General features: G+C 52.5%; 7 protein-coding genes across 7 annotated transcripts; 4 read left to right on the forward strand and 3 right to left on the reverse strand.

Moving 5' to 3' along the window:
* Positions 1–34: 34 nt before the first annotated feature.
* Positions 35–558, reverse strand: COCMIDRAFT_4326 (uncharacterized protein; the record flags this gene model as incomplete). Its single annotated transcript, XM_007688679.1, has 2 exons — positions 35–417; positions 498–558. Coding segments are annotated over 2 exons (444 nt in total), but the record flags the coding sequence as incomplete, so codon positions are not given.
* A 1,721-nt stretch (positions 559–2,279) lies between these two features.
* Positions 2,280–4,419, forward strand: COCMIDRAFT_35780 (uncharacterized protein; the record flags this gene model as incomplete). Its single annotated transcript, XM_007688697.1, has 4 exons — positions 2,280–3,084; positions 3,142–3,194; positions 3,244–3,440; positions 3,495–4,419. The coding sequence occupies 4 exons, from the start codon at positions 2,280–2,282 to the stop codon at positions 4,417–4,419; spliced, it is 1,980 nt and encodes a 659-aa protein (XP_007686887.1).
* Positions 4,420–7,320: 2,901 nt separating this feature from the next.
* Positions 7,321–8,156, reverse strand: COCMIDRAFT_35781 (uncharacterized protein; the record flags this gene model as incomplete). Its single annotated transcript, XM_007688698.1, has 3 exons — positions 7,321–7,593; positions 7,646–7,881; positions 7,991–8,156. The coding sequence occupies 3 exons, from the start codon at positions 8,154–8,156 to the stop codon at positions 7,321–7,323; spliced, it is 675 nt and encodes a 224-aa protein (XP_007686888.1).
* A 1,365-nt stretch (positions 8,157–9,521) lies between these two features.
* Positions 9,522–9,939, reverse strand: COCMIDRAFT_35782 (uncharacterized protein; the record flags this gene model as incomplete). Its single annotated transcript, XM_007688699.1, has 2 exons — positions 9,522–9,730; positions 9,816–9,939. 2 exons carry the CDS (start codon positions 9,937–9,939, stop codon positions 9,522–9,524), a joined length of 333 nt encoding a protein of 110 aa, XP_007686889.1.
* A 914-nt stretch (positions 9,940–10,853) lies between these two features.
* COCMIDRAFT_35783 (uncharacterized protein) lies at positions 10,854–11,726 on the forward strand (the record flags this gene model as incomplete). Its single annotated transcript, XM_007688700.1, has 3 exons — positions 10,854–11,093; positions 11,254–11,388; positions 11,442–11,726. The coding sequence occupies 3 exons, from the start codon at positions 10,854–10,856 to the stop codon at positions 11,724–11,726; spliced, it is 660 nt and encodes a 219-aa protein (XP_007686890.1).
* A 2,619-nt stretch (positions 11,727–14,345) lies between these two features.
* COCMIDRAFT_92457 (uncharacterized protein) lies at positions 14,346–16,241 on the forward strand (the record flags this gene model as incomplete). The annotated part of the gene is made up of 4 exons (XM_007688712.1): positions 14,346–14,887; positions 15,027–15,764; positions 15,830–16,044; positions 16,111–16,241. The coding sequence occupies 4 exons, from the start codon at positions 14,346–14,348 to the stop codon at positions 16,239–16,241; spliced, it is 1,626 nt and encodes a 541-aa protein (XP_007686902.1).
* An 813-nt stretch (positions 16,242–17,054) lies between these two features.
* Positions 17,055–23,178, forward strand: COCMIDRAFT_92507 (uncharacterized protein; the record flags this gene model as incomplete). The annotated part of the gene is made up of 3 exons (XM_007688713.1): positions 17,055–17,080; positions 17,223–21,074; positions 21,126–23,178. The coding sequence occupies 3 exons, from the start codon at positions 17,055–17,057 to the stop codon at positions 23,176–23,178; spliced, it is 5,931 nt and encodes a 1,976-aa protein (XP_007686903.1).
* Between the last annotated feature and the right edge of the window lie 626 nt (positions 23,179–23,804).

Raw genomic sequence — 23,804 nt, forward strand, 5'->3', positions numbered from 1 at the left:
GGGGAGGAGGGAGCGGATGGGCGAAAACACATACACCCAGAATGATGATGAACAAAAAGTAGACATTGGCAATGTTGTGGAACTGGAACCACAGATTCTTTGGGATGAAACTGAGAGGCGTGTATTTGGCGGTTCTTATCTTGTTGCGGGCGTATGATTCGAGGGGGTGGCCTTCTTCGTCGCGCGCACTCTGGGGCAAGGGTACGTTGAAGTAGACTTTGCGACCTCCTTCGTTCTCGTCGAGTTCGGGGTCGACGTCATCTGAACCCTCGACCGACTGGTCGCCGTGCTGGGAACCGTCTTCCTTGCCGAGCGAATATCGCTTCTCTCCTCCCGAGCCTATGCGCCGGTGCAGGCGTTCCTTGAGGGAGTTTCGCTTGATGGCAGCCTTTGTGCCCGTCGCGCGATGTGTGGCCCCTACGAGCAGTGTCAGCACAAGTCGCAGCCGGGGTGGGCGGTAAGCAGCGGGTTCAAGAGCAAGCAGGCAGGCGACTCACATCGGATGCGCTTCTGGGGATGCGAGACCTCTGTCTCGTCGGGCTCGTTTTGCAGCGTCATGGTGCTTGTCGTTGGGGGAGCTGCGGAACGGCAGGGGAGGCGGCAGCCTGAGCCAGAAAGGCTCTACGCGGTGGTGCAAGCCAATTCGAGCTATGCACGGGAGATGGGCGTGGCGATGGGTTCAGTACATGTGGCAGCGGACGTGCGGTCGGGGAGGGGAAGGGCGGTGGGGTGGTGGTGGTGGAGGTTGTTGTTGTTGTGGCGGGAGGGTGAGAACAGATGGGTGGTTGACGGCGCGGATATTAGAAGCCGGCGGACGAGAAACAGCGGTTACAAGACCAAACGGTAGTTTAGGCTGGGCGCGGCGCGCAGCCGGAGAGGGATTATGCGGCTGTGCCACAATGGGAATGATTCAATACGGGTGCAATGGCGAGGGGGGGCGACGACTTGGGAGGGCAGCAACTGGCAAGACGCAGGGCAAGCAAGCAGGAGGGGAAATGGGGGCAGAGAGCGCCAGTACGTTATTGTTGCTTTGCCAGACCCTTGACGGGGTGCGTTGCTTTGCGCTGGCTTGGCTGTCGTGGCAGGCGTGTCTATGTGCGTGTGTGTGTGTGCTCTGCTGTGGGCTTTTGCTTTGCTGATTGCTTACATACAGTACAACAGCAGCAGCAACAGCTCCGGCAGCGATGCGGGAAGGGAAGCACACGCCCCATTCTTTTTTGCTCGGCCGGCCGCTACGGGCTCGCCCAAGTGGCAGTCGCTGCTGCGGCGCTAGGTCGCCTCTTGTTTCCGGAGGTCCGCCCTGCGACCTGACCGTCCGAAGCACCGCGTACCAACGACGGGCGGCAGGCCATGGCATTTGGTGACGCGTGGCCCGTCTTTGCCAGATGGCCAGAATAAGAATACGACTGGCGGTGCCGATACTTTGCTTAGTCCATGGCTTGTAGTAAGCCCACGGCTGTGCCGAGTCTGCATTATCAATGTGCAATATGGATATGCACCATGGACAGAGTGAGAGTACGCATTTAGACATCCATGGACCAAAAGTCAGCCATGCCATCAGCATCCGCCGTCTCAGTCAGCACCGGCCTGGTTGGCTGACGCGGGCAGCCACCACGTCGCGCGTCATTTTTCGCCCTTTATTTGTCCCTTCTGTTCCCCGACTCCACTCGAGGCGGGAGATGGTCGGGTCCGAGTCCGTCTGTGCTGCTGCTCTGCTCTGCGCTGCTCTGCTCTCACTCTGCCCGAGTTGCCATGCTCTGGGCCTGCTCCATGCCGCCGCTCTCGCCGTTGCACTGGTCCCCGTCCACAAATAGCATACCCACACACCCACACCCACACACACACACACACATACTTACCTACTCCCTCTGTAGCACCCCGTAGTCAGCCAAACCCCTCCAAACAGCCTTGTTTTCAGCCCCAGCCCTGCCCACACACCCGGAACGCAGACAGCCTGCGACGTTAGCTGCCAAACCATGTGTGCGCCAAACAGCGAGCATACTGGCACGGATGCCGGCTGAGGCGCCAGCCCGGCCAGTCTATGTCGTCAATGCCCAAATCGGGCCTAGTCTCTCGGCCTCGGTCTAAAGCGCCCACCGCCCCCGACGTCTTTGCTGGTACTTGTATACCAGTACTTTGATTTTCGCTGGCCTGTCACGTGACACCGTGCCAGAGCTGCCTGCCCCCCAGACGCGTGACGCCGCCTCCCAACTGCACCCCGCCATGGAGCCATACACCACTAGCCACCATATACTTATAACCCCACAAGCCACCAAGCCATGAAGCCGCACAAGAAAAGCATCCGCGACTTCTTCTCTCCTGCTCCGCCCAGCACCACCCACACCCCCCCGCCGCAAACAAATATACACATCCCCGCACAGTCGCAGACAGCGCCAGTCCCACACTCCGCCTCCACTACTACTACTGCCACCACCACCACCACCACCACCAGGCGCATTACCTCCAATGGTACAGAGGTCGTGCTCAATTCAGACTCCGATGATGATTCGCTGCCCGATCTCGATTTCGGCATCACTGCCCCGAAGCCCAACCCCCCAAAGACGGCCACAATCACCACCCGATACAAGCGCACCTCCGACAACGATGAAGACGGACTACGCATACCCACCAAGAAGGCCAGGGATGACAAGAAAAAGTTTGACAGCCTAGTCCAGACGGCCCAGAAGAACCTCGAGACTGAGCGCAAGATCCAGGAGCACAAAGCCGTGCTCAACAAGGCTGTGGAGGAGACAGTGACCACGCCAATCACCATCAACGAGGAAACGCTCGGTCAGGCCGTGCAAGATGACGACCATGACCCGCACAAAGCCCATCGGCTCCTCCAAGCCATGCAGAGAACAAATGCTACGCAAATGGAACCCGTCTTTTACTTTTTTGAAAATGACGTAGACGCGATTCCCATGCAGAAAAAGTTCCCCATCAATATACTTCCTCAGCATCGCTGGGCTTCAAACTTCCAGCGGCCCGACACCAGAGACCAGGCTTTCATGACCGGCTTTGCCCAGCACATTTTCCGCGTCCAAGAGCTTCCTAAAGAGCTGGCCTCCTGGATGATTGATCAAAGTACGCGCACCGCCTCATTCTTATTCTTTCTTTTTTTTTCTCCACTAATCCTTGCAGTTTGCTGTAACCAGAATGAGGCGCTTAATTGCAAGTACCTTGAAATCCTCGAGGTGGCGTCCTACCCATGTTCAATGCAAAACAACTTCTGACATTCGCCAGGCTCACCATGACCATCTCCATGACCTACTCGACTCACAAAGACTCGACGCCATATTTAAAACCATAGGCACCAACATCACACAACTCGAGACGAATACTCAGCTGCTTCCGCAATCTGTTCCGCAATCTGAAATCAAAACATGTATTCCGCCATTTTTGAAACCAATCACGAGACTGCTTACACGAGCCGCGCCATGGTAAGCACAAGAGGTTCTGACGAAAAAAAAAAACATCGTCGTTGACGTGCATAGGTTGCAAACAGCCACTCGCAGCCACGCATTATATCTGCTATGTCATGTATGCTTGGATACCCGTGTTACCGCAGACTTTGACATTCTGCATGCTGTACAAGACGCCATTGAAGCCATCATGTGCAATTTCGCCGACAACAACAAGCTGATATCAGGCGTACAAGGCCCTCCTCCACAAGACGATGTACCGATTCTAATCGCCTCCCAGCTCAACACAATCATACCCCAACTACTTACCAAAGTCACTCATCCCGTATTACAGAGAAACTTGACCTGCGCCCTTCCAGCAAAGTGTCCATTGACCGCATACCTGCAGCGCCATCTGGCTCTTTCGTTCCTGCTTCACCCCATACCAGTCAGCACGTCTCTTGCAGATCACACGGCACATAACCTTGTACTTGACCACGTTGCAAAATCGCCCGACTTTTTCATAAACAAGAATACTGACTATGGCCATCTCGCCGCCCGGCTGGCGCTTCTTGACATCGCCATTGGACCAGGACTTTTGGCCGTGCCGTACCAGCCGTTGTCAAGTTCAGCGCCATCCGAAGTAGGCTCTTCTCCAATTCAAGCTCCCGTGCCGGCCTCGTCAGAGGTCAGGCAGTTTAACGAGCAGATCGATGCACTTGCGCAACAAATCAAGCTCCTGGGCAATTCTATTGTCGAAGCCGGTGCGGTGGTGGACATTGCCATTCTAGAAACCAAAAACTCTATAGAGCGAATGTGCGCACGATTGGAACACGCGTCGCGAATAGGCGGCAAGAAGATTCACGACGTTTTTGGGAGCGACGAGGAAGACAGCCAGCTCCGGCTCGGCAAGTTTTTCAAAAAGGCACCCAAGCCATCGGCATCTGCACTCTCGCGCGGCATCTTCAAGCAGAATGAAGAGTCTGATCTTGACTTGGTCGATGCCACACAGACTTGAACCTAGCTCGCTGTTCGGGCGCTATTACTCCCAGACCCCACGTTCCCAAAGTATGCCGTCAGCCATGACCAGCAATCAAACCTCATTCATACAAGTTGCGCCATGATGGCAGCAACCCCCTGCACCCCTCAATCAGAAGCAATTCCCACCGTCGTCGGCTCAGCGCTTGGCACGGTCGGGTTCCACGCAACGCTCTCAGGGGGATCTGCAGGAGCAGCAGCAGGTGCGTGTCGCATCCCCGCGTCGCCCGAGCCCACCCTCATCAAAAAAGGGTTGCGACGATTTTCGGAACGGGGGCTCATTTCATGCACGCAAGCCCTTGGATTTTCCTTTGGAAGCGATATTGCCAAGGCGGTCTAGAAAGATGGAGAAAGACAGAAAGAGAGACAGAGATACGAGGCTCTCTCTTCCCAACCGCGCTTCCTCTGCCTGAAAAAGGAAATCTCGTTTTCACTTTTCTTTCTTCAAACGTTTCCACACGCACCCCCCCCCCTTTCGCTTGGTCCCGCGACAAGCCAATATCTGCAAGACAGGGCTAGATGAAACCCCACTTTTGCACCGTGCAACATGCAACATCTAGTCTTCACCTCCCAAAAATGTTCAAGCTTCGTTCCTGTCCGTCTGTCGCCTGTCGCCTGTCACACTGCATGGGAGGGGAAGGGGGGGGTGGCTTGCTGGCGAGACGACGGCCTTTTTATTCATGCAAGCTAGGTTTTGCTACTCAGTAAGTAAGTAGTCGCTGGTAGATATGTGTGTGTGTGTGTAGGTTGGGGAGGGGGTTTCTTTTTTTTTTGCATTGCATTGCTTTAGTTCCCGTTTGTTGTAGTACTTAGTACCCTGGAGAAGAAAGAAAAACAAAAATCACGCTTATTTGCATTGACTCTTCAAATTTCCCCTCCCCTCCAATCACGTGCTGGTGGGGGGAGAGCGAAAGGGAATCTCGTAAAATGCCCACCATCCACTTGTCAACGTATTTTCCGTATTTTCCGTATCTCTTACACCCTTACCCCCCTTGGCATTTTTACCCTTGTCTGCTTTAAGAGAGAAAGAGAAGAGGGAAAAAAAGGACTTATTGATTTATTATGCAACCTTCCCTTTCCCCCCCCCTTCCCCTCCTTCCCGCCGCTAATTTCTCTCTCTCTCTTTCTTTTCTTGGCCGTGTGTATGTGTGTGGAGTGGGGAGTGGGGTGATGATAATTAACAAGCCCCCCCCCCCTCTCCCCCTTGTCAATATCAGATACTTACCAAAAAGAAACCCGCATTGAGAGAGAGAGAGAGAGATCTTGATTGTAAGTGTAAGTAACACTACACGGTTTCACTCCCCTTTTTCTTTCTTTTCTTTTTTTTTGAAAGAATCTTTCCTTTTGCGCGACCTTGTTTGGCGCTCACCCCCCCCCCGCGCGCAGTAAAAAGTAAAAGTAAAAGTAACACAAGGCATAAAATTTTGGAAATAACGGGCATGCATGGGTGTGGGGGGTTGGGTAGTAGCGCTCGTCGGAATATTGGTGCAAGGGTAAGGGTAGTAAGGAAGAAGTACGCTTTGTGTGTGTGAGAAAGAGAGAGAGAGCGGGTGGGTGAGTGGGTAGTTCGGGTACCAACATGCGGGCGAGGCTTTGTAACATTATCCCCCCCCCCCTTCTGACACTGACTCTCTCTTTCTCTCCGAAATGACTTGTCCGGTTTGGGAAGTGAGGAAGGGTGGCGTGTTGGACTGGATGCATGGTCGGTGACATGTGAAATCGAGGGTTTGTGAGAGGGGAGTGGGGGGAGGGGGGGGAGTTGTGCGTTTTTGTGGGTTAGTAGACGGGGATGGATGGTTCTTGCACGTCGTTGGGGGGGAAGGGGGGTGGTTTGAGAGGTGGTATGCTCAGATTGCAGATGAAGAACGATATATCGAGAAAAGATGATAATATTGTTAAATCTGAGAATACTATTGATCGGAAAATGGCATAGAGTTGATGGATATTCTACTCTTCTTGTCTTGACGTTGCAAACGCACGTGAGTGACATTATATCAACTTCCTAAACAAATACTCAACTTCAAAATATATATATATACTATACTGTGCGGTTTTCTTGCAAAATATCTCCCGTGTAGCATCAACCAAAAATAGCATTGCTACTTTCCCACATGTCACTAAATCATGAATGAGTGAGAGGAAAACCTCCAAGGGCTTGGGGTATTAGAACTTATAGCATGAGAATGGCGACAAAGTAGTATTCTCGTGAGCATACATACACTTGGAAGATAAAAATACAATGAGAAGCAGAAATAGGATGGAAGAAGAGAAAACATCAAACTACAGAATCCATTTTTTTCTCTCTCTCTTCAACGTAAAAATTTAAAAAAAAAACAATACTAAACATTACACTTATTTCATTTTTTTTCCATGCGAACCAGACGCAGCTTGACAGACAAATCACATGTTCAATGAACCGGTATACACACGTTCCAAAGAGTGTAAAGACCATACTCTGATTCTCAGCCTTTTTATGTACAAGGAAAATAAAAAAAAGGAGGACCCCGCTTACGTAGCTTCAGCTAGTATATCTATATGAAAAAGAAAAGAAAAAAGACGATCCACGACGTTGTAAAAGCAAATAGAAAAAAAGAAACGAAGAATATGATACTTAAAACCCCAGAGTTCTTGTTCAGCGCTGCTGAGACACTGTTTTTATTAATGCTTCTCTTCCACTTGCAACACCCCCCCAATTTACAACATCTGGAAGGAAGAGAGAAAGGAAAAAGGAGGGCTTGAAGGGGTTAAGGATAGGAAAGAAAAGAAGGAATGGAAAGATGTTCCTCCCACACTGTCTCTCACCTTCTCTTCCCTCCCCTTACCCCTCCTCGCTCATATTTCCCACTTCACCCCTCTTCCCCAAACCCCCCTTTGCACGACCTTACAACCCACCAAACCCATTCTTCTCATCAATGTGCCTGTAGCGCTCCTGCTCCATACGGTATTTGAGCACCATGGCAATGCACAGGACAAGAATGACGTCGACACCGACGATACCAAAGGCAGCGGTGAAGATCTGATCGAGGTACTTGTTGGCAAAGGATGAGAATTTGCCGATGCAGCCACCCTTTTGCGCGGCGACGAGCGTGTTTTGGCAGGTGCTGTCCTGGACGAAGGGCGGGGTAGTTGAATTGACATAGCCGCAGCAGTCGAACTGTCTTATATTAGTCTCATGTCCATATATAAATGATACATAAGAAACTTACACGTTGCTGCAACAGAGACTGGATAAGTGGAGTCTCCCTTCCCCAGAGGGCACTGAGGTTCCTGCGCGTCTCGAGAGTTTCGACCCAGATGGCTACACCGAGACCCAGAGTAAAGGTAGCACAGACGACGACGAGCCAGCCTTGGATGCGGAGCCAGCCTCTGTTGTTGGGCAGGAAGAGGCCGGGAAGGGAGAGGAGAAAGGTGACGAAGACGAAGATGGCATTGACCACACCGGCTAGGAATACATTGTTAGTTCATGTCCTTGTCGTTGTAGTAGTTTCAAGATTGATAGATCCGTTGATCAAAATGTCACAATGGTTGTTCACTAAGGGATCGGTCCGTACCTGTCAAGGGACACTGTCCAAGCAGCAAGTTCTTAGTGACATTATCGACCGTAGGACTCGCACGCATCGATTGCTCAGAGATGAGGGAGAAGCCCAGCAACAACCCTCCGCAGCCGGCAAATAGCAAGTCCATGCCCACAAACGTCATCATCAGCTTGGTCGGCATCTTGGCGGTTTGGATATACGGTTAAGAGTGAGTGGATTTGAAAGGCTGCAAGACCTCAAAAGAGAAACCAAAAAAAAGAAGAAGAGGAAAATAGGAACAGAGAATGGAACAGAGTTCGTCCGGCGTACTCGGTGATGGCTAACCACTGCGTCGAGCGAGTGAGTGAGTGACGGGTGTAAAGGAAGGATTAGATGTAAGAGGAGAGAGAAGAAGGAGAGGGGAGAAAGAGAAAGCACGACCAGCAAAGCACACGCAAGCCCAAAAAAAAAGTGGCGTCACAAAACAGCAAAGACGAAAGTCACGGCATTAGGGGTGTGTTAAGAGGCTCTGCGAGGGGTTGTGTTGCAGTTTGCAGACATGACGATGCGTGTGAGGTTTCAGTAGTGTTGGAAGCAAGAGCGTGGGGCCAATGAGGAACGCGACAACGGGCATTGTGGTTCGATGTTTTGGCGCTTGCGACGTCGGTGCGGCTAGAGAAGGGGAGTAGAGCAGGCAAGAGGACGTATGGTGAGCTGGGTGATTGATGCGACATGAGGGTTTGCGTATGTATGAAATACATGAAGAATCAATGGATGGATGGATGAATGGATGGATGGATAGGTAGACGGGTAGGTGGGTGGATGGATGGGCGGTGATGGGGCGGCAGCGGAGTGGGGGTCACGTGGGTCAGTAAGTAAGTAGGTAAGTAAGTAGCTAAGAGTGAAGCAAAGTAAGAAAAGTGGGCGACGGATGGCTTGTTGGAGGGCGGCTGGCGGGTGGGAAATGTGCAGGCGGCAGGCGCCACCAACAGTGCAGCGAGGGCGAGGGAAGGCGCTCAGCAGGCGAGGAAGGCTAGACCGGGCAGCTGGCGAAACGAGACCGCACGGGGAAGGAGGCTAAGGGTGGTGCTTGCCCAGCGATGCAGGCCGCGGCTTCCCAGTCGAGGGGGCCCACCAAGCAGCTGCACCGTCCAAACACAGGGCCGCCTCGGGACGTTGGAACTGCACCAAGCAAAGTGTCGGCCGCCGTGGCAGTCGGTGGCAGCTGTCGTCAAGGGAGGCGCGATGGAATGATGGATGGGGCTGCATGCACAAGGGCCGCCCATCTGCATCGCCATTCGGGGGTTTAGGTAGGTAGGTGGCATGCATGCATGGTCGTGGGTAGTAAGAGGTGTAGCCCGTGGTGCTAATCATGCTAAATCCGAGGCCGACGGGCCCTTAGCTACTTAGTTAGTCCTGACAGCGACACTCTCTCTCATACACGCCCTAGCCAGAGAGTCGAGCGTAGTTGGGTGAGTAAGCCGTGCGTCGTGCGTCGAGCGTCGTGCGTCGTGTGTCTGTGAGTGTCTTGCAAGTATAGGCCGACCCGAGGGCGCGCAACCGACATTCACCAGTTGACCGTCAATCTGACTTGAGCGGGACTAGCGCCGCAAAGCAGCCAATGGCGGGCGTTGCAAGTCCCGGGCCGTGCCCAGCTGGCGTCTAGCGCAGCCCTCGGCCTCACGGGCGGCGCTGTTTTTGTGTGGGAGGGCCGTTGCTGTTCATCTCCAAAAGCGACCTGACAGGTCCAGCTGGTCCAGACGCCGTACTGGCCCTCTGCCTGCCCGATGCCCGCTCATCGACACAAACTTGTGTAGGAAGCCATGGCGACAGTCGTGGCCGTCATGGTGATAATAGATACCACAACACCAGCCAGCAGGCCCGCAGGTCGCTGGTTGCGTTTGCAGCCAGCCCGCCACCAGGACAGCGATTCCTGTTCCGATCTGCGATTCAGAGCAGTGACCAGGGTCACGCTCAAGCGGCATCCGCCCCCAGTTGCCAGTGGGTAGTTGACGGCCTGCCCGCACCAAAGCAGCCAAAGCAGCCGTCCAGAGAAATACTTGACCACTCCCGCCGTTTCATTCCCAATCCCGTTCGTCCCTTTCCTTCTCAAGACAGCTCGCGGGCTATACCTAACACCTCGACGCTGCACCACTCTTTTCTGTCCCTGCGTGTCCGCGCCTGGCATACCGCGGCCCAGCTTCCCCCCCACAGCGAAAAGGCAGGGTCACGAGAACCACACACGCCCGCCCATTCTACACTGTTGCCCTCGCTCCACACACCCATCCACCACCACCTCTATATCTCCCAACGGCGCGCGTGAAAAGCAACACGCCGCAAAAAAAAGAGTTCCAGGACAAAAAGGAAAAAAGGAAAAAAAGGTCACACAACGAGGTGCGTACTTTCCGTCACGAACCGTCACCCCTACCCTGCCCTCCCCTTCCCTTTCCCTTGGCCTGGCCTGCCTGCCTGCCTGGGCTGCACCTGCCTGGCCCCTCACACCCCGGTCGCGCAGGTCAGTGTGGTCACGCTGGCTGGCACCCCCCCCAGCCACTCCCTGCCGCACGGCTCGCCGAGTAATTAGCGCTTTCCGCCGGCAGCACCGTGCGACCGAGCGTGCCCTCCCCGCGCACCTTTCCTTGCCATTCCTGCTGCGCCATCACATAGGGACCAGCGCCCGATCTTTTAACAGGCCGCGCTTCCTTTTCCTATTGAGGTCAACCTTTGAGTCTAACCAAACTCAACCTGTCTGCAGTTCGTTCTGTAACATTTTGCAAGCCCGCCCAAACCACGCAAGAACGCCTGCCAACTCCCCACACTCCGCCGCATCCAGTTTAGGGCCCTCGTCCGCCAAACACTGCCGGCAACCACCATCACACTGCCGCCCTCGACAACCATCATGGCCAGCGAAATCACCGAGCACGACCAGAACGCGTCGCCCTCTGTCCACGACGACGGAAATGGCTCTCTCGGCATGGAGAACCGCGGCGTCAAGCGTGCGCGCGCCGCTGCCGACGACGATGACGACGACGACGACAAGCCCGGCCGCGAGCGAAGAAAGATTGAAATCAAGTTCATCCAGGACAAGTCGCGTCGGCATATTACCTTTTCCAAGCGCAAGGCTGGTATCATGAAGAAGGTACGTAGGTCTCGTCAAAACCCGCCCGTTTTTTTGTTGTCCCTGTGCGCGCCGCGCGAACTCAGCCTGCACATACACGCACACACGCATCCACCTAGCACTCCCCACCTGCGCATCCACAAAGAAGCCCTTCTTTTGCTGACCGTGCCAACCCTCGCAGGCCTACGAATTATCCGTTCTCACCGGAACCCAAGTTCTGCTGCTCGTTGTCTCTGAGACAGGTCTTGTCTACACGTTTACCACACCCAAGCTGCAACCGCTTGTCACCAAGCCCGAGGGCAAGAACCTCATCCAGGTAAGGCTACTCTTGCTCCCCTTTGCATTCCATTCCTAACCACACACCCCCAGGCCTGCCTGAATGCCCCAGAGCCCTCAAGTGGTGATGCAAACGGTGTCGACAATGACACGGTCGAGTCGCCCGAGGACAACCACGCTCAAGTGCCACCGGGCCAGCCCCGCATGCCCCCCAACAACCAGGCCATGCCCCAAGCCTACATGACCCCAGAGGCTGCTCTGCACTACCAGAGCTATCTGCAGCAACAGCAGCAGCAGTCAAACCAGTACCCCATGGCGCAACAAGGCATGCCCCGCCATCCTGGAGGTCACTATCCCCAGGACCAGAAGCTGGGCTAGACGTTAATACATGTATACTTCTACCGGTTCGGTAGTAGGTCAACTCCTCGCAAGGCGCATAGTAACTGGATATGGATACCCACATAATGGCAAAAAAGTAATCACGGTGTCGCTCGGCGAGCGGTCGCACCGGTGTACGAGATGCGGAATTTCGCATTACAATGGCGGTAGCAGCAGTGTAGTAGCGGCAGCAGCGGCAGCGGTGGCACGATGTCATGTGGGCACGCAATGTTGGAGAGAAATGCAGTTGCACTTGTTGGACGACTGTATGTCCTTACGCGGATATTGGCGTGGTGTGGTGTTTTCTTTGTTCTCATCTCTTTTTGCCGTCACCCTCGACATCTCTAGCATTTGGTGTCTCATTTAGCAGGTACTGTTTAGATCAGATCTCTCTCACCCTCTCTCTCGCTGCCCATGGCATCGGGTCGAATGCAGTACGATAATTCACTCTATGCTCCACCTTCTCACTTTTGTCCCGTCCGCTCGTGGGCCGCTACTTCCCTGTAGGCCTAGTTTGGTCTGGGCATTGCTTCCTGTTTTGTCGCCCCATACTTGCCTTTCTGGGAGAAGATGACGTGCCCATTGCCCCAACATCAAACTCTCTGTACTATCTAATCATGCGGTTGAATGTTTTGGTCGGCTTGTTCACCAACCCTTTTGAATCCACAACGTAGCCCCAGTAAACTCAAGACGAGTGACTACACACATGCCTTACTTACACGCACTCTATCTCTCTCACTGCTCTACCCATAACACAGTACTATTGCTAAACTACACTCGCGACACGAGGTCTAAGGATGTAACGTTACCTCTAATCTTGTGCACGACTCGCCCAAGGTTTGTTGCAAGGTTTCCTTTGCGGTCCGTTTAGAACACAGATTCCAAAAAAACGACCTCGAGGTTCCGTTACACCCGCAAATGCATCACTTTTTGTGAAGCCCTATCTATACGCAAAGAGGACTCGAGGCGACCAAGAAACCCCAGCTACATGAACACATTTGAAATGGGGGGGGGGGTGGAGGGGGAGCAATCATCTTGGCCTGTTGTTTCAATACGAGTACACATGGTGGCACGATGTCGGTGTACACGTACGGGGAACACAGGCAGCCCATCGGTGCGAGCGCTTCCGCCACCGGCAAGTTTGGAACTTTACCAAAGAGCCGTGCACCTATAAAGAGGGTGTTTGAGAGAATGCAAAAGAGCGCCACAGTCGGGCGAATGTGGCTTTGTGGGGATGACGAAAAGCCCTATGGGTGCGCAGACGAAGATTATCAGCACTCAAAGATCAGGGTCTTGTCCTTTTCTTTTCTTTTTCGAACAACGCACATACCTAGACGAGGTAACTGCTTGATAAGACAGAATCATGGCGTGTGTCGGACCACAGGTCTTTCTATTGACATTGACTACTACTGCCGCCATAGGGCTGGCCTTTTTTTCTTCCCTGCCAGCTACCGCAAGGCCACAATGACGGACCGCTCCGCTGAACCTCTCCATTTAAAGATACACACGGTGTCACTGTAGTGCAACAAGAAAGCCTTCCGCCTTGTACGCTTTCTTTTCTTCCTGCCCACGGTGCTCACAGCCAACGGTCTTCTCGAAACCAAAGGGGGAAGTCTGAGTATGGATTGCGCAGACCCACCAGCTCTGCTCGTCTCGTATACTTGACTGGATCTCACGCGTCTATACGCCCGTAGCGTGTAGATCCTGGGTACTTTGTTGATTGTGTGCCATGATAACGCGTCACTCTGCCGCTCGGATGCTGGCAGCCGCCTTCGTCCCGTCGCAGGGCATTTTTCTTTCCTATTTGAGCGATCCCCGCATTCCGCCAGAGCCAATGCCCTTAGCTGGGGACCAAACGTGACACCCAGATCTCCATTTCTTTCACATCACCACTGTACCCTTCCCGGCCATTGATATCGCCGGCCCCGTGTGTTAGTTGAACCTTTTTGCGTTTCCCACCAATCCAACACGTTTGTTTTCTTCTAGACCCGCGCGTTAAAGGCACCATGGGATAAACGCCCACGACACGTGGTCCCGATCGAAGGATTGCATGTCGCATGACCCACCCGCGTAGTCCATCTTTCAGCTTGTTCATAAGCTAGGATTCGCTTGATATCAAGCCGTGGCCAAACTCACCTTGCTTATATAGTCAAGTATTTGGGCCAGTGTCGTGCTTTGGGGACCTGGACCTGGATTCTCTCACTACACGCCGTAGTAAGCGCGATCGGAAAGTTGTGCACAGCTCCGCCAACCAATACAAACGTATAATTCCTTTTATCAGCTCGTCCAACAAATGGATTGCTACTTGCTTATCTGCAAGTTGTTTCTTCCCCTCCGCCTTCTCCCCCGCTCTTCTCCTTGACATAATAGTGCCGAAGCACCCTATAAAATGAGATCTCACGTCCTCCAAGCCGGCATATAAGCTTTAATGATTCCTCCCCCATCTTCTCCGCAAACCCGCACTTGGCACCATACATAAAAGCATTTGTGTTACCAGGACTTCGCCGTGTAGACGTTAATCCATTGGCTTTTCTACCTACTCGTCTCTTCTGGAACACCTCTTTCCCTTTTTTTCTTTTCTTTCTTCTATCTTAGCTGCTAGGCTATTTACTTGGGAAGATGACGCCCTCAGTCGAAGATACCAAACCCCCAGCCCCCTCAACGCAAAAGGAGGACCCAACCCACAATGCCTCCATCACCGCCATCACCGACCCAGAAACCGCCCCCGGCCTCTTCACCGTCGACTCCGATGCCCTCAAACTCGCCTCAATGGGCTACACGCAGGACATGCGCCGTAAATACACCGTCTGGTCCGTGCTCGGCGTTGGCTTTTCCATCACAAACTCGTGGTTCGGCATTTCCGCCGCGCTCATCACGGGTATCAACTCTGGCGGCCCCTTGCTTGTTATCTACGGAATCTTGCTGATTGCGGTGATTTCGACGGCCGTGGGCGTGAGTTTGAGTGAGCTTGCGAGCGCGATGCCGAATGCGGGGGGCCAGTACTTTTGGGCGGGGATGTTAGCGCCGAAGGGGTGGAGGAGGGGTGCGAGTTATGTAACGGGGTGGGTGGCGTGGTGGGGGGCGATGTTTACGAGTGCGTCTGTTGCGCTGGCTATTGGAGGCGCGTTGGTGGGATGTTGGCAGTTGGGGCATCCTGAGTTGTAAGTTCTTTTCTAATACTCCCCTATTCTCCTCTTCCTGGCTTTCGTTTTGGTATGTGGGGTGAATTGAAAGTCATGTGATGAAGACATGTGTATACGAGATGAGATGGAAAGACAAGTACTGAGTGTGCATCCACAGCACGATCAAAACCTGGCATGCCTTCCTCGCCTACCAACTCGCGAACCTCTTCTGCTTCCTCTTCAACTGCTACGGCAAGATCCTGCCCATCATCGGCAGCACCACGCTCTGGATCTCCCTCTTCTCCTTCCTCGTCATCCTCATCACCGCCCCCGCCGTAGCACCAACCCACCAACACGCCCGCTTCGTCTTCGCCACCTTCATCAACAACACGGGATGGAGCGAAAACGGCATCGCCTTCATCGTCGGCCTCGTAAATACCAATTGGGCCTTTGCCTGTCTGGACTGCGCTACCCATCTCGCAGAGGAAATCCATCGTCCCGAGAAAATGGTCCCCATTGCTATCATGGGGACTATCGGGATTGGGTTGGTGACGAGCTGGTTCTTCTCCGTTGCTATTTTCTTTTCCATTGTTGGGGATTTTTCTGACATTAGTGCGTCTTCGACTGGCGTTCCTATCCTCGAGATCTTTTACCGTGCGTTGAGGAATAACGCCGCAGGTGCTATTGCGCTGGAGTGCTTGATTATCGTCACGGGCATGGGTTGTCTGGTTGCGAGTCACACGTGGCAGAGCCGGCTTTGCTGGAGCTTTGCGCGCGATAGGGGTGTACCGGGGCATCGGTGGTTGGCACAGGTGCATCCGGTACTTGATGTACCGCTGTATGCGCATGCAGCGAGTTGTACGGTTGTGGCTGTGATGGGGTGTTTGTATTTGGCGTCGCAGACGGCGTTCAATTCGTGAGTGTCACTTTCCTTTCTTCTCGTATACGTTTAGGCGACTGAGCTGACGGCATATGTCCTAGAATGATCACGGCGTGTATTGTTCTTCTGTACATCAGCTACGCAATCCCCGTCTCCTGCCTCCTGATCCGAGGCCGCCGCAATATCGAACACGGCCCGTTTTGGCTGGGTCCCTGGGGCGCACTTGCGAACGTTGTGCTGCTTGTCTGGACACTGTTTACGCTTATCATGTATTCGTTTCCTTATACAAAACCTGTTAAGCCGGGTAATATGAATTGTAAGTCTCTCACCCAGTTTTCTTGCTGGGATGCGTAACGGAGTGTACTGTGCTGATTTGAAATAGACGTTTCCGTGGTATATGTTGTTGTCGCTTCCTTTTCGGGTGCGTATTGGTTGATTAGCGCACGAAAGGACTATAGTATGGTGGAGGAGCGCCACGTAGAGGTGCTTGAAGGGAAGGGTGTGGACAGTTAGATAGGATGGTAGTTTGGGGAGTAGAATACTTTTAGGCGGTGCTGGGTGGTACAGTATTGATATTTTGATGACCGAAACGTTTGCCTTGATTTAATACGAGAAGACTGGATTCATTACAGTTCAACGTCAAATCAGTTTAGATAGAACCAGAATGTAAGAATATGCTGGGGAGAAGTGTGGTACACATGGCAATTTTGGTAGTGTGTGTCATGAGCTCATATCTGACGTCTGAAATTGCCTGATTAGGATATCCCCACCCCAAAGTCCCCACCTGAGAATTTCATTTCAAGTCCATGTGCAATGCGTGATAAAAGAGTTGCTGTGGGGATAGAACAGGAAGCGTAATAGGCTTGGCAAGCTTAGGAACGCGGACGCGGGGCGCTAGCAGCAGAGGCCGGCCGCGTCGCGCGTTCGCATGGGGCCTTGTTCGAATGCACTGACGTCCCATCATATGTGCCTTTTCTTTCTTTCTGTCGCAACCGACGCCCCCGACCCCTACCCTCTTTCCACTGAACCCGCTCTCTCACCGACGCTCCTTTGACAACACATTTCCAAGTCCCCAGTTTGCAATCCACAGCTGCCCTCGCACGTTTGACCCAGAATCGGTGCCGCGCACCGGGTAATTGATAGCGGGCGTGCATACCTCGGTTCCTGGCACGATCGATAGGTCATCGCTTTGTAGATAGACACAGGTGCGCATACGAAAAAGCGAACAAGAGTCTTGGGCGCGCTCAATGCTGGGTTGTGGCTTGGCATCTAATAGGGACTTGTGAAAGGGCATTCCGTCCCAAGTGAGCGTCTTGGTGAGAGAGTATGGCGGAAATACTCGAGAAGATAAAGTAAGTAGTGAGACGCGCAGAAACCTTACATCTTGTGCCCTCACTTGTCGCAGTCTATTTATTCACCAGCCTGCGCCATGTGTTCCTTCCTCAATCATCTCCGTGCACTTTGACTAGCCATGACTGACTTGGCTACTTGCAGCGAGCTCCGAGAGCTGCCTGAAGACCAGCATCTCTTCTGTCCCCGCATCGGTGACGATGGGTCTGTTTACTACGACGAAGACATTGCCGCCTACCCACCGGAGACCGACCCCGCCGAACTCGAAGATCGTAGGATAAAGCTTCAAGCAGCCGAGGAGCGGAAATGGACGGCACTCAAGGCGACGGAGATACTGGCATTTGATGGAGAGGAAGCAGCACCACACAAGGAATGGCTGATTAGCTGGCTCAACCACCTGATGCAGAGCTGCGATGTCTGTGTGAGGGTCTTTCATCAGTCCAGGGCCGAGTGGCGGACACGTCTGCTCGACTCGTATGATGAGGAGAACATCGGCCCATTCCTAGAGGTGGTGGATGCTCAATGCCTGCAACGCATACACAAGGGCCTGGATGAGGCGGCTGAGATCCTCCGTAAAGCCGAACCGAAAACACGCTCAGTACGACTACTGCCGAACGAATGCACTTATGGCTTCTTCGAAGCCTTGAGCTGCGATGCACTAATACGGAACGAGGAGCTCCTCCAGAAACACTTTGACGCTCCCTTTGACATGGTTCAAACGAAGAAACGATTAAAGGTCCAGACATACCTTCCAGCCATGACGCGCTTCTTATTCAGCCGGGTCGAACGGCGTCAAAAATGGGCGACAGAGTCGTGGTCTACTTTTAAGCGCAATATGTTGAAGTCTGAGTGGGATTGGGCTGTGCGGGACTATGTCACAAGTGCCATGATGAAGATTCAGATGTACAACCTCGACATCTCCATGGTACCTCTTTTCTGGAGTGGCGCGCGGCTCATAGTCGCAAAGATGGACAGACATCTCATTACAGAATCCTTGCGAGGTCTAGACGGAGATTTTTATCGGCTGATGCTCGATCACCTTTCGCTGAAGTCAGAGGGCTTCTTGGACTTGATTGCGACCATGAAGCAACTGCTCGAAAAGTCTCCAGTCGACTACTGGGATGGCATGAATGCGGTTACCCCGTCTATTGCAACAGTGGTTGAACAAGTGTTTAACAGTCCTGTTTTCAACCAAATACTCCTAGCAGCGGCGGAAGATAAAGAGCAGAATATGAATAATCTTCATTCTGCCTTTGGCTGGATACCGCCTTTTCTTGACTCAATCAAGCTGGCAAATCTTGGACCAGCGGTTCGGCCTTTTGCTCAAGCGCTCCTTGGCCGCTTTCAATCAGACAAGTACCCGCAAAAGTCTCGGGAATATTGCTATAGGGAAGGTCTTAAAGTACTGGACTATGCATTCCGCAAAATGGGAGAAGGCAAGACTATTGATAGATTTGTTGGCCAGCCCACGGTCAACAGCATGCTTGACGTACTATCTACCTACATACAGGCACTTGTCGTGAACTTGAAGCGTTTCAAGAGCAGTAAAGAAAGCCAGGGGGACTTTCAATTAGCACTCTCGGTCATTGAGCATGCTTTCAAGCTCGAGGCACAGTCTTTGATCATTGAGAGGCAGTTGATATCTGCGAAGCAGCCATCCCCCACTGAGACACCACCGTCCAGTCCCATCTGGAAGACGGTCTTGAGGGCGATAGGCCCCGACAGCTTGGAGCTCGCAACGCATATGCTCATTGCCGGGAGGGGCCTGATCGGCCTTGAACCACTGCAAATGAAGTCAGGCGTGGACAAAGTGCCCCCGACGGTGCGCCATTTCAACGATCGTTTTAGATTGTTGTCTCAATCTATTACCGATGTCGTGGAGAAGATGTCTGAATTTGAGCCCAACTTGCTACAAGCACTGTTTGGCCAACAACCCGCAGCCAGTGCAATTGTCTCGTTGATGTTCTCATCAACAGAGGATACCCGCAACTCCGCTATTGAGCTTTTGAAGGTCATCAGTGGAGAAGAAGAGCGTCGTGGGGCACTGCAACACATCCTAAAGGCCCATTACAGGCATGTCGTGCGAGGTATCTCAGATTCAGTGCGACAGGTCAGGTTAAAGAAGGCGTTTTCCCCTGTGCCTAGTATGATCAGGACCTGCAACGACATCATCGACATCATTTGCAATACCCAAGACGGTATCTTGCGTGGCCGAGAATACGAGTCGGGAGACGCCGCGGCGACGATGAACCTGTGGGAGAACCTTTGGGACTCACTCACCATGATCTTTGCAACGACGGAAGCCTGGAGTAATTTGGGCTTCTACGACAAGTCCATGATGATGGATTTCTGCAGAGACACTATGCAATTTGCTGATGTCCTGTTTGACCAGTGTAGCATTTTCGCAACTGCCTTGAAACCTCCTTCCTCTGATGATGAAGAGGCCACTTCAAAAACTCAGTTGCTCAAAGAGCTCCTGGCACGACCCGCGAATGCTATGGAAGGCTTAGCAAGATGGCTGCGTCTTCGTGACGAGTTTTTGTCGAGTAAATCTGTCACCTTGATTAGCAAGCTTCTGGTCCGGTTACATCGGGTATCCATTGAGATTGATGCTGATACGCTCTCGTACATGGAGCGTGTGCTCTCAGGAGACGTGCGCGCGAAGCTTAGTGATACGCAGCAGGCTGAGCTGCAACAGGCTTTGGAGGAGCATCTCGGACGCCCGCTTGTCAAAGAAGAGGAGCCTGTTAAGCCCAAGCAAGTTTCCATCAGCAAATGGATGGCTCCTGGTGCCGCTTCATCATCACCCGCCGATGCCAAGGCCAAGTTGCTTGCTAGTATGACCTCTGGATCTAGCAAATTCCAAGAGCGACGAGAGCAAATGAAGGCTGCAGAAAAAGCCGCGCAAAAGGCAGCTGAAGACAAGAAGAATGCTACGCAAGCCGAGTTCAAACGCAAGCGGCAATTGGACAAGGAGAAACGCGAGAGGGAGAAGGCTGCTGCGGTTGCCAAAGCCAAAGCGGCTAGGGGCATCACCGCTGAAGCTGGTTCTGGACTGGAAGGCTTGGGAGTCCTGGGCAAAGATCAGGCTGCAAAGGGCGAAGGCTTGATGCATTCATCTGATGAGTCCTCAGACGAAGAGGGAGATATTGACGAAGATCTCTTTGGCATCAAGAAAGAGAAGGTCAAGGCCGGACCCAGAACAAACATTGTCAACGAAGTCAAGATTCAAATGCCGACGAAGAAGAAGAGGGCCCAACGATCTGCCAAGGACATGCGTGCTCGGTTGGCACCTGATCTCAGTAGCTTGCACCGCACTATCCTCAGCTGGAACTACTTTCACGAGGGTGACTTTCCGCCAAAGTCAAGACCAGAGCTGTATTCCAAGGTTCTCAACACCTTCCGCACTCCCAACGACTACCAAAATACTTTCGAGCCACTTCTAACCCTTGAAGCGTGGCAAGGCTTTGTCAAAGCTCGCGAGGAGAACCAAGCCAGGCCATATGAGATACGCATCACGTCGCGAGCTGCTGTCGACATGTTCCAGGAGATTGGTAGCACCATGACACATGTCGAGAACAGGGAAGTTTTCATCTCCGAAGGTGACATTATTCTTTTTTCGCAGTCAAAGAATCCCTCGGCTGAGGAGCCGACTTGCCTTGCGAGAGTGTTCCGTGTGAAGCGAAAGCAACAACACATTGAAGTCTCATACCGCGTCGTACCAGGAAACCCGCTGAACTCGGCGCTGCAGCCAAACAATACTCTGCTCGGTACCAAGCTGCAGTCTATCACTCCTCTGGAGCGTGAATATGGTGCACTCAAGGGTCTTCAGTACTATGATCTATGCGACGAGATCATTCGGGCGAAGCCGTCTCCTCTTCTTACCTACAAGGATAGTCAGATCCAGCCGCTCATCTCCAACTACAACGTCAACACTGCACAAGCGAAAGCCATCAAGTCAGCTATTGACAATGATGCATTCACTTTGATTCAAGGGTAAGTCATCACAGATACGTTTATTACTACAAATGCTAATCACTTTCGCAGTCCCCCCGGTTCTGGAAAGACCAAAACCATTACTGCCATTGTAGGAGCTATCCTCAGTGACAGCCTTCGCAATCGTGGTACCGCTATTTCTGTTCCCGGCCAGCAGCGATCAGAGGCAGCGTCAAAGAAGTTACTGGTCTGTGCGCCTAGTAACGCAGCCGTTGATGAGTTGGTGATGCGTTTTAAGGACGGAATCAAGACGCTGAATGGCGAGTCGCGCAAAGTCAACATTGTGCGTTTGGGACGAGGTGATGCTATCAAGGCCAGTGTGCAGGATGTGACACTTGAGGAGCTTGTCAACCAGCGATTAGGTGTTGATCCATCGGACAGCAAAGACAAAGAGGCAACACAAAAGCTCTTCCAAGATCACAAGAAAATCTCAGATCAGCTCAAGCAAGCTTACCAGCAGCGAGACTCTGGCGAGGTCAAGGGTGAAGCTGCTGCCAAGCTTGAAGAAGACATTAATGCTCTGCGCAGACAAAAGACGGCTCTAGGAACAAAGATTGACAACGTAAAAGACGACGAGAAACTTGCCAGCCGTAATGCCGATCTCAATCGACGAAGAGCTCAAGAAGCAGTTTTGAACGAGGCACACGTCATTTGTGCAACGCTGAGCGGATCCGGTCACGAAATGTTCCAGGGTTTGAGCATTGAGTTTGAAACCGTCATTGTTGACGAAGCCGCTCAGTGTGTTGAGATGAGCGCACTTATTCCCCTCAAGTACGGATGCGCCAAGTGTATCTTGGTCGGAGATCCAAAGCAGTTGCCTCCAACGGTTTTCTCTAAAGAAGCGGCGCGCTTCCAGTACGAACAGAGTTTGTTCGTTCGTATGCAGAAGAATCATCCAAATGATGTGCATTTGCTGGACACACAGTACCGTATGCATCCAGAAATTAGTTTGTTTCCCAGTCAGACCTTTTACGATGGCAGGCTTTTGGATGGTGGTGACATGGCTGGGCTTCGCAAGCAGCCGTGGCATCAAAGCATGGTGCTTGGACCATACCGCTTTTTCGATGTCAAAGGTCAGCAGGCGGCTGCACCAAAGGGCCATTCACTTATCAACGTTGCTGAAATCAAAGTTGCAATGCAACTGTATAAGCGACTGACCTCCGACTACCCCGACTACGACTTCAAAGGCAAAGTCGGCATCATTACGCCTTACAAGAGTCAGTTGCGTGAGCTGAAGCAGAGTTTTATGCAGGTATATGGCCAGAGCATTATCGAAGACATTGATTTCAACACCACGGATGCTTTCCAGGGTCGTGAAAGCGAAGTCATCATCTTCTCCTGCGTACGAGCCTCTCCCGCAGGTGGCATTGGTTTCCTTCAGGATATCCGTCGTATGAACGTCGGTCTTACGCGTGCCAAATCATCTCTCTGGGTTCTCGGTAACTCTGAATCGCTCCAGCGAGGACAGTATTGGAACAAGCTGATTGTCAATGCCAAAGAGAGGAATCGGTTTACCGATGGTGACGTTCCAAAGATGCTGAACCAGCATTCAAGCAAGTTCCCTGCGCCAAAGGGAGGATACGTGCAGCCTAACCGACCAACACCTGAGGTCAAATCAGAAGTCAAGTCTGAGCCCATGAGCAGGACAGGAAGCAACCAGTCCGACAGTACATCTAGCTCAGACGCAAAGCATATCAAGCAAGAAATCAAGCAGGAAATCAAACAAGAAATCAAAGCCGAGCACAAGCTCGTCCAACACACCAAGCGCAAACTCGACCAAGAACCCAACGGTGTAGACAGCCTCAAACTAGAAAGCAGCGACGTTGAAATGGACGACATCGCCTCTGACGCTGCTTCAAACCCCATGAACGGCGGCAGCGGCCGCTCAACCCCAGCTCTCGCCGACCCATCCCGCCAAAACTCCACAACATCAACAAGTGCAGACGCGACCAACGGCAGCAGCAGCGGCGCCACAAACGGTAGTACCGTCCCGCTTCCAACCGACGTCATAGGAGGCATGTCCATGGCCAAACCCAAAATTCGACGTCGTCCCCGCGAACCAGCGAATCCGTTTATCAAGAATAAGAAACCAAGGACTGGTTGATTTGGAGATTCGAGTGCACTGCATGGGTAGATAAGGGCATAAGTTCTAGCAGATGCGAGACAAGAAAAGGTCAGCAGTCGGGGGATAGGGGCAATTTTTTCTTTTGTGTTTTTTTCTTGGTCCAAAGCCCTATGTGTACGAAATAGCGAGTGTATTAAGCATTTTCAAAAACCGGCGCTTTTTTTTAGGGGAATGGAGGAGGGGAATGGAGGGAGGGAGGGGGAGCGGTGGGTCAATATTTATCGCCTCTGTGTGTGCGTGTGTGGTGGTGGTGGGAGTTCTCTTTTATCTAGGTTACTACTACTACTACTACTAGCTACTAGCTACATCTGATACGTACTGCATATATGTTTTTATTTTTTTTCCCTTCCATATTTTTTTTGGAGACTTACAGACAGACGAAGACAGACAGATAACATGGGTTTAACCTTCTCCCCCTCCTCCCTCCCTCCCTTCTTCCTCTCCCGTTTTCTTTTTTTCTTTTCTTTTTTTGGGGGGGGGGGGGGGGACCAGGGACAGAGGGAGGTCGGTTACTTACAAGTTGGTATTGCTGGTTCCGGACTCGCAAGCTGCTCGTTTCTGGCACGGCTACAATGGTATCCGCGCGCTGATCGCGGAGAGTCGTG

This window comes from Bipolaris oryzae (assembly GCF_000523455.1).
Source record: "Bipolaris oryzae ATCC 44560 unplaced genomic scaffold scaffold_46, whole genome shotgun sequence".
Lineage (NCBI taxonomy): Eukaryota > Fungi > Ascomycota > Dothideomycetes > Pleosporales > Pleosporaceae > Bipolaris > Bipolaris oryzae.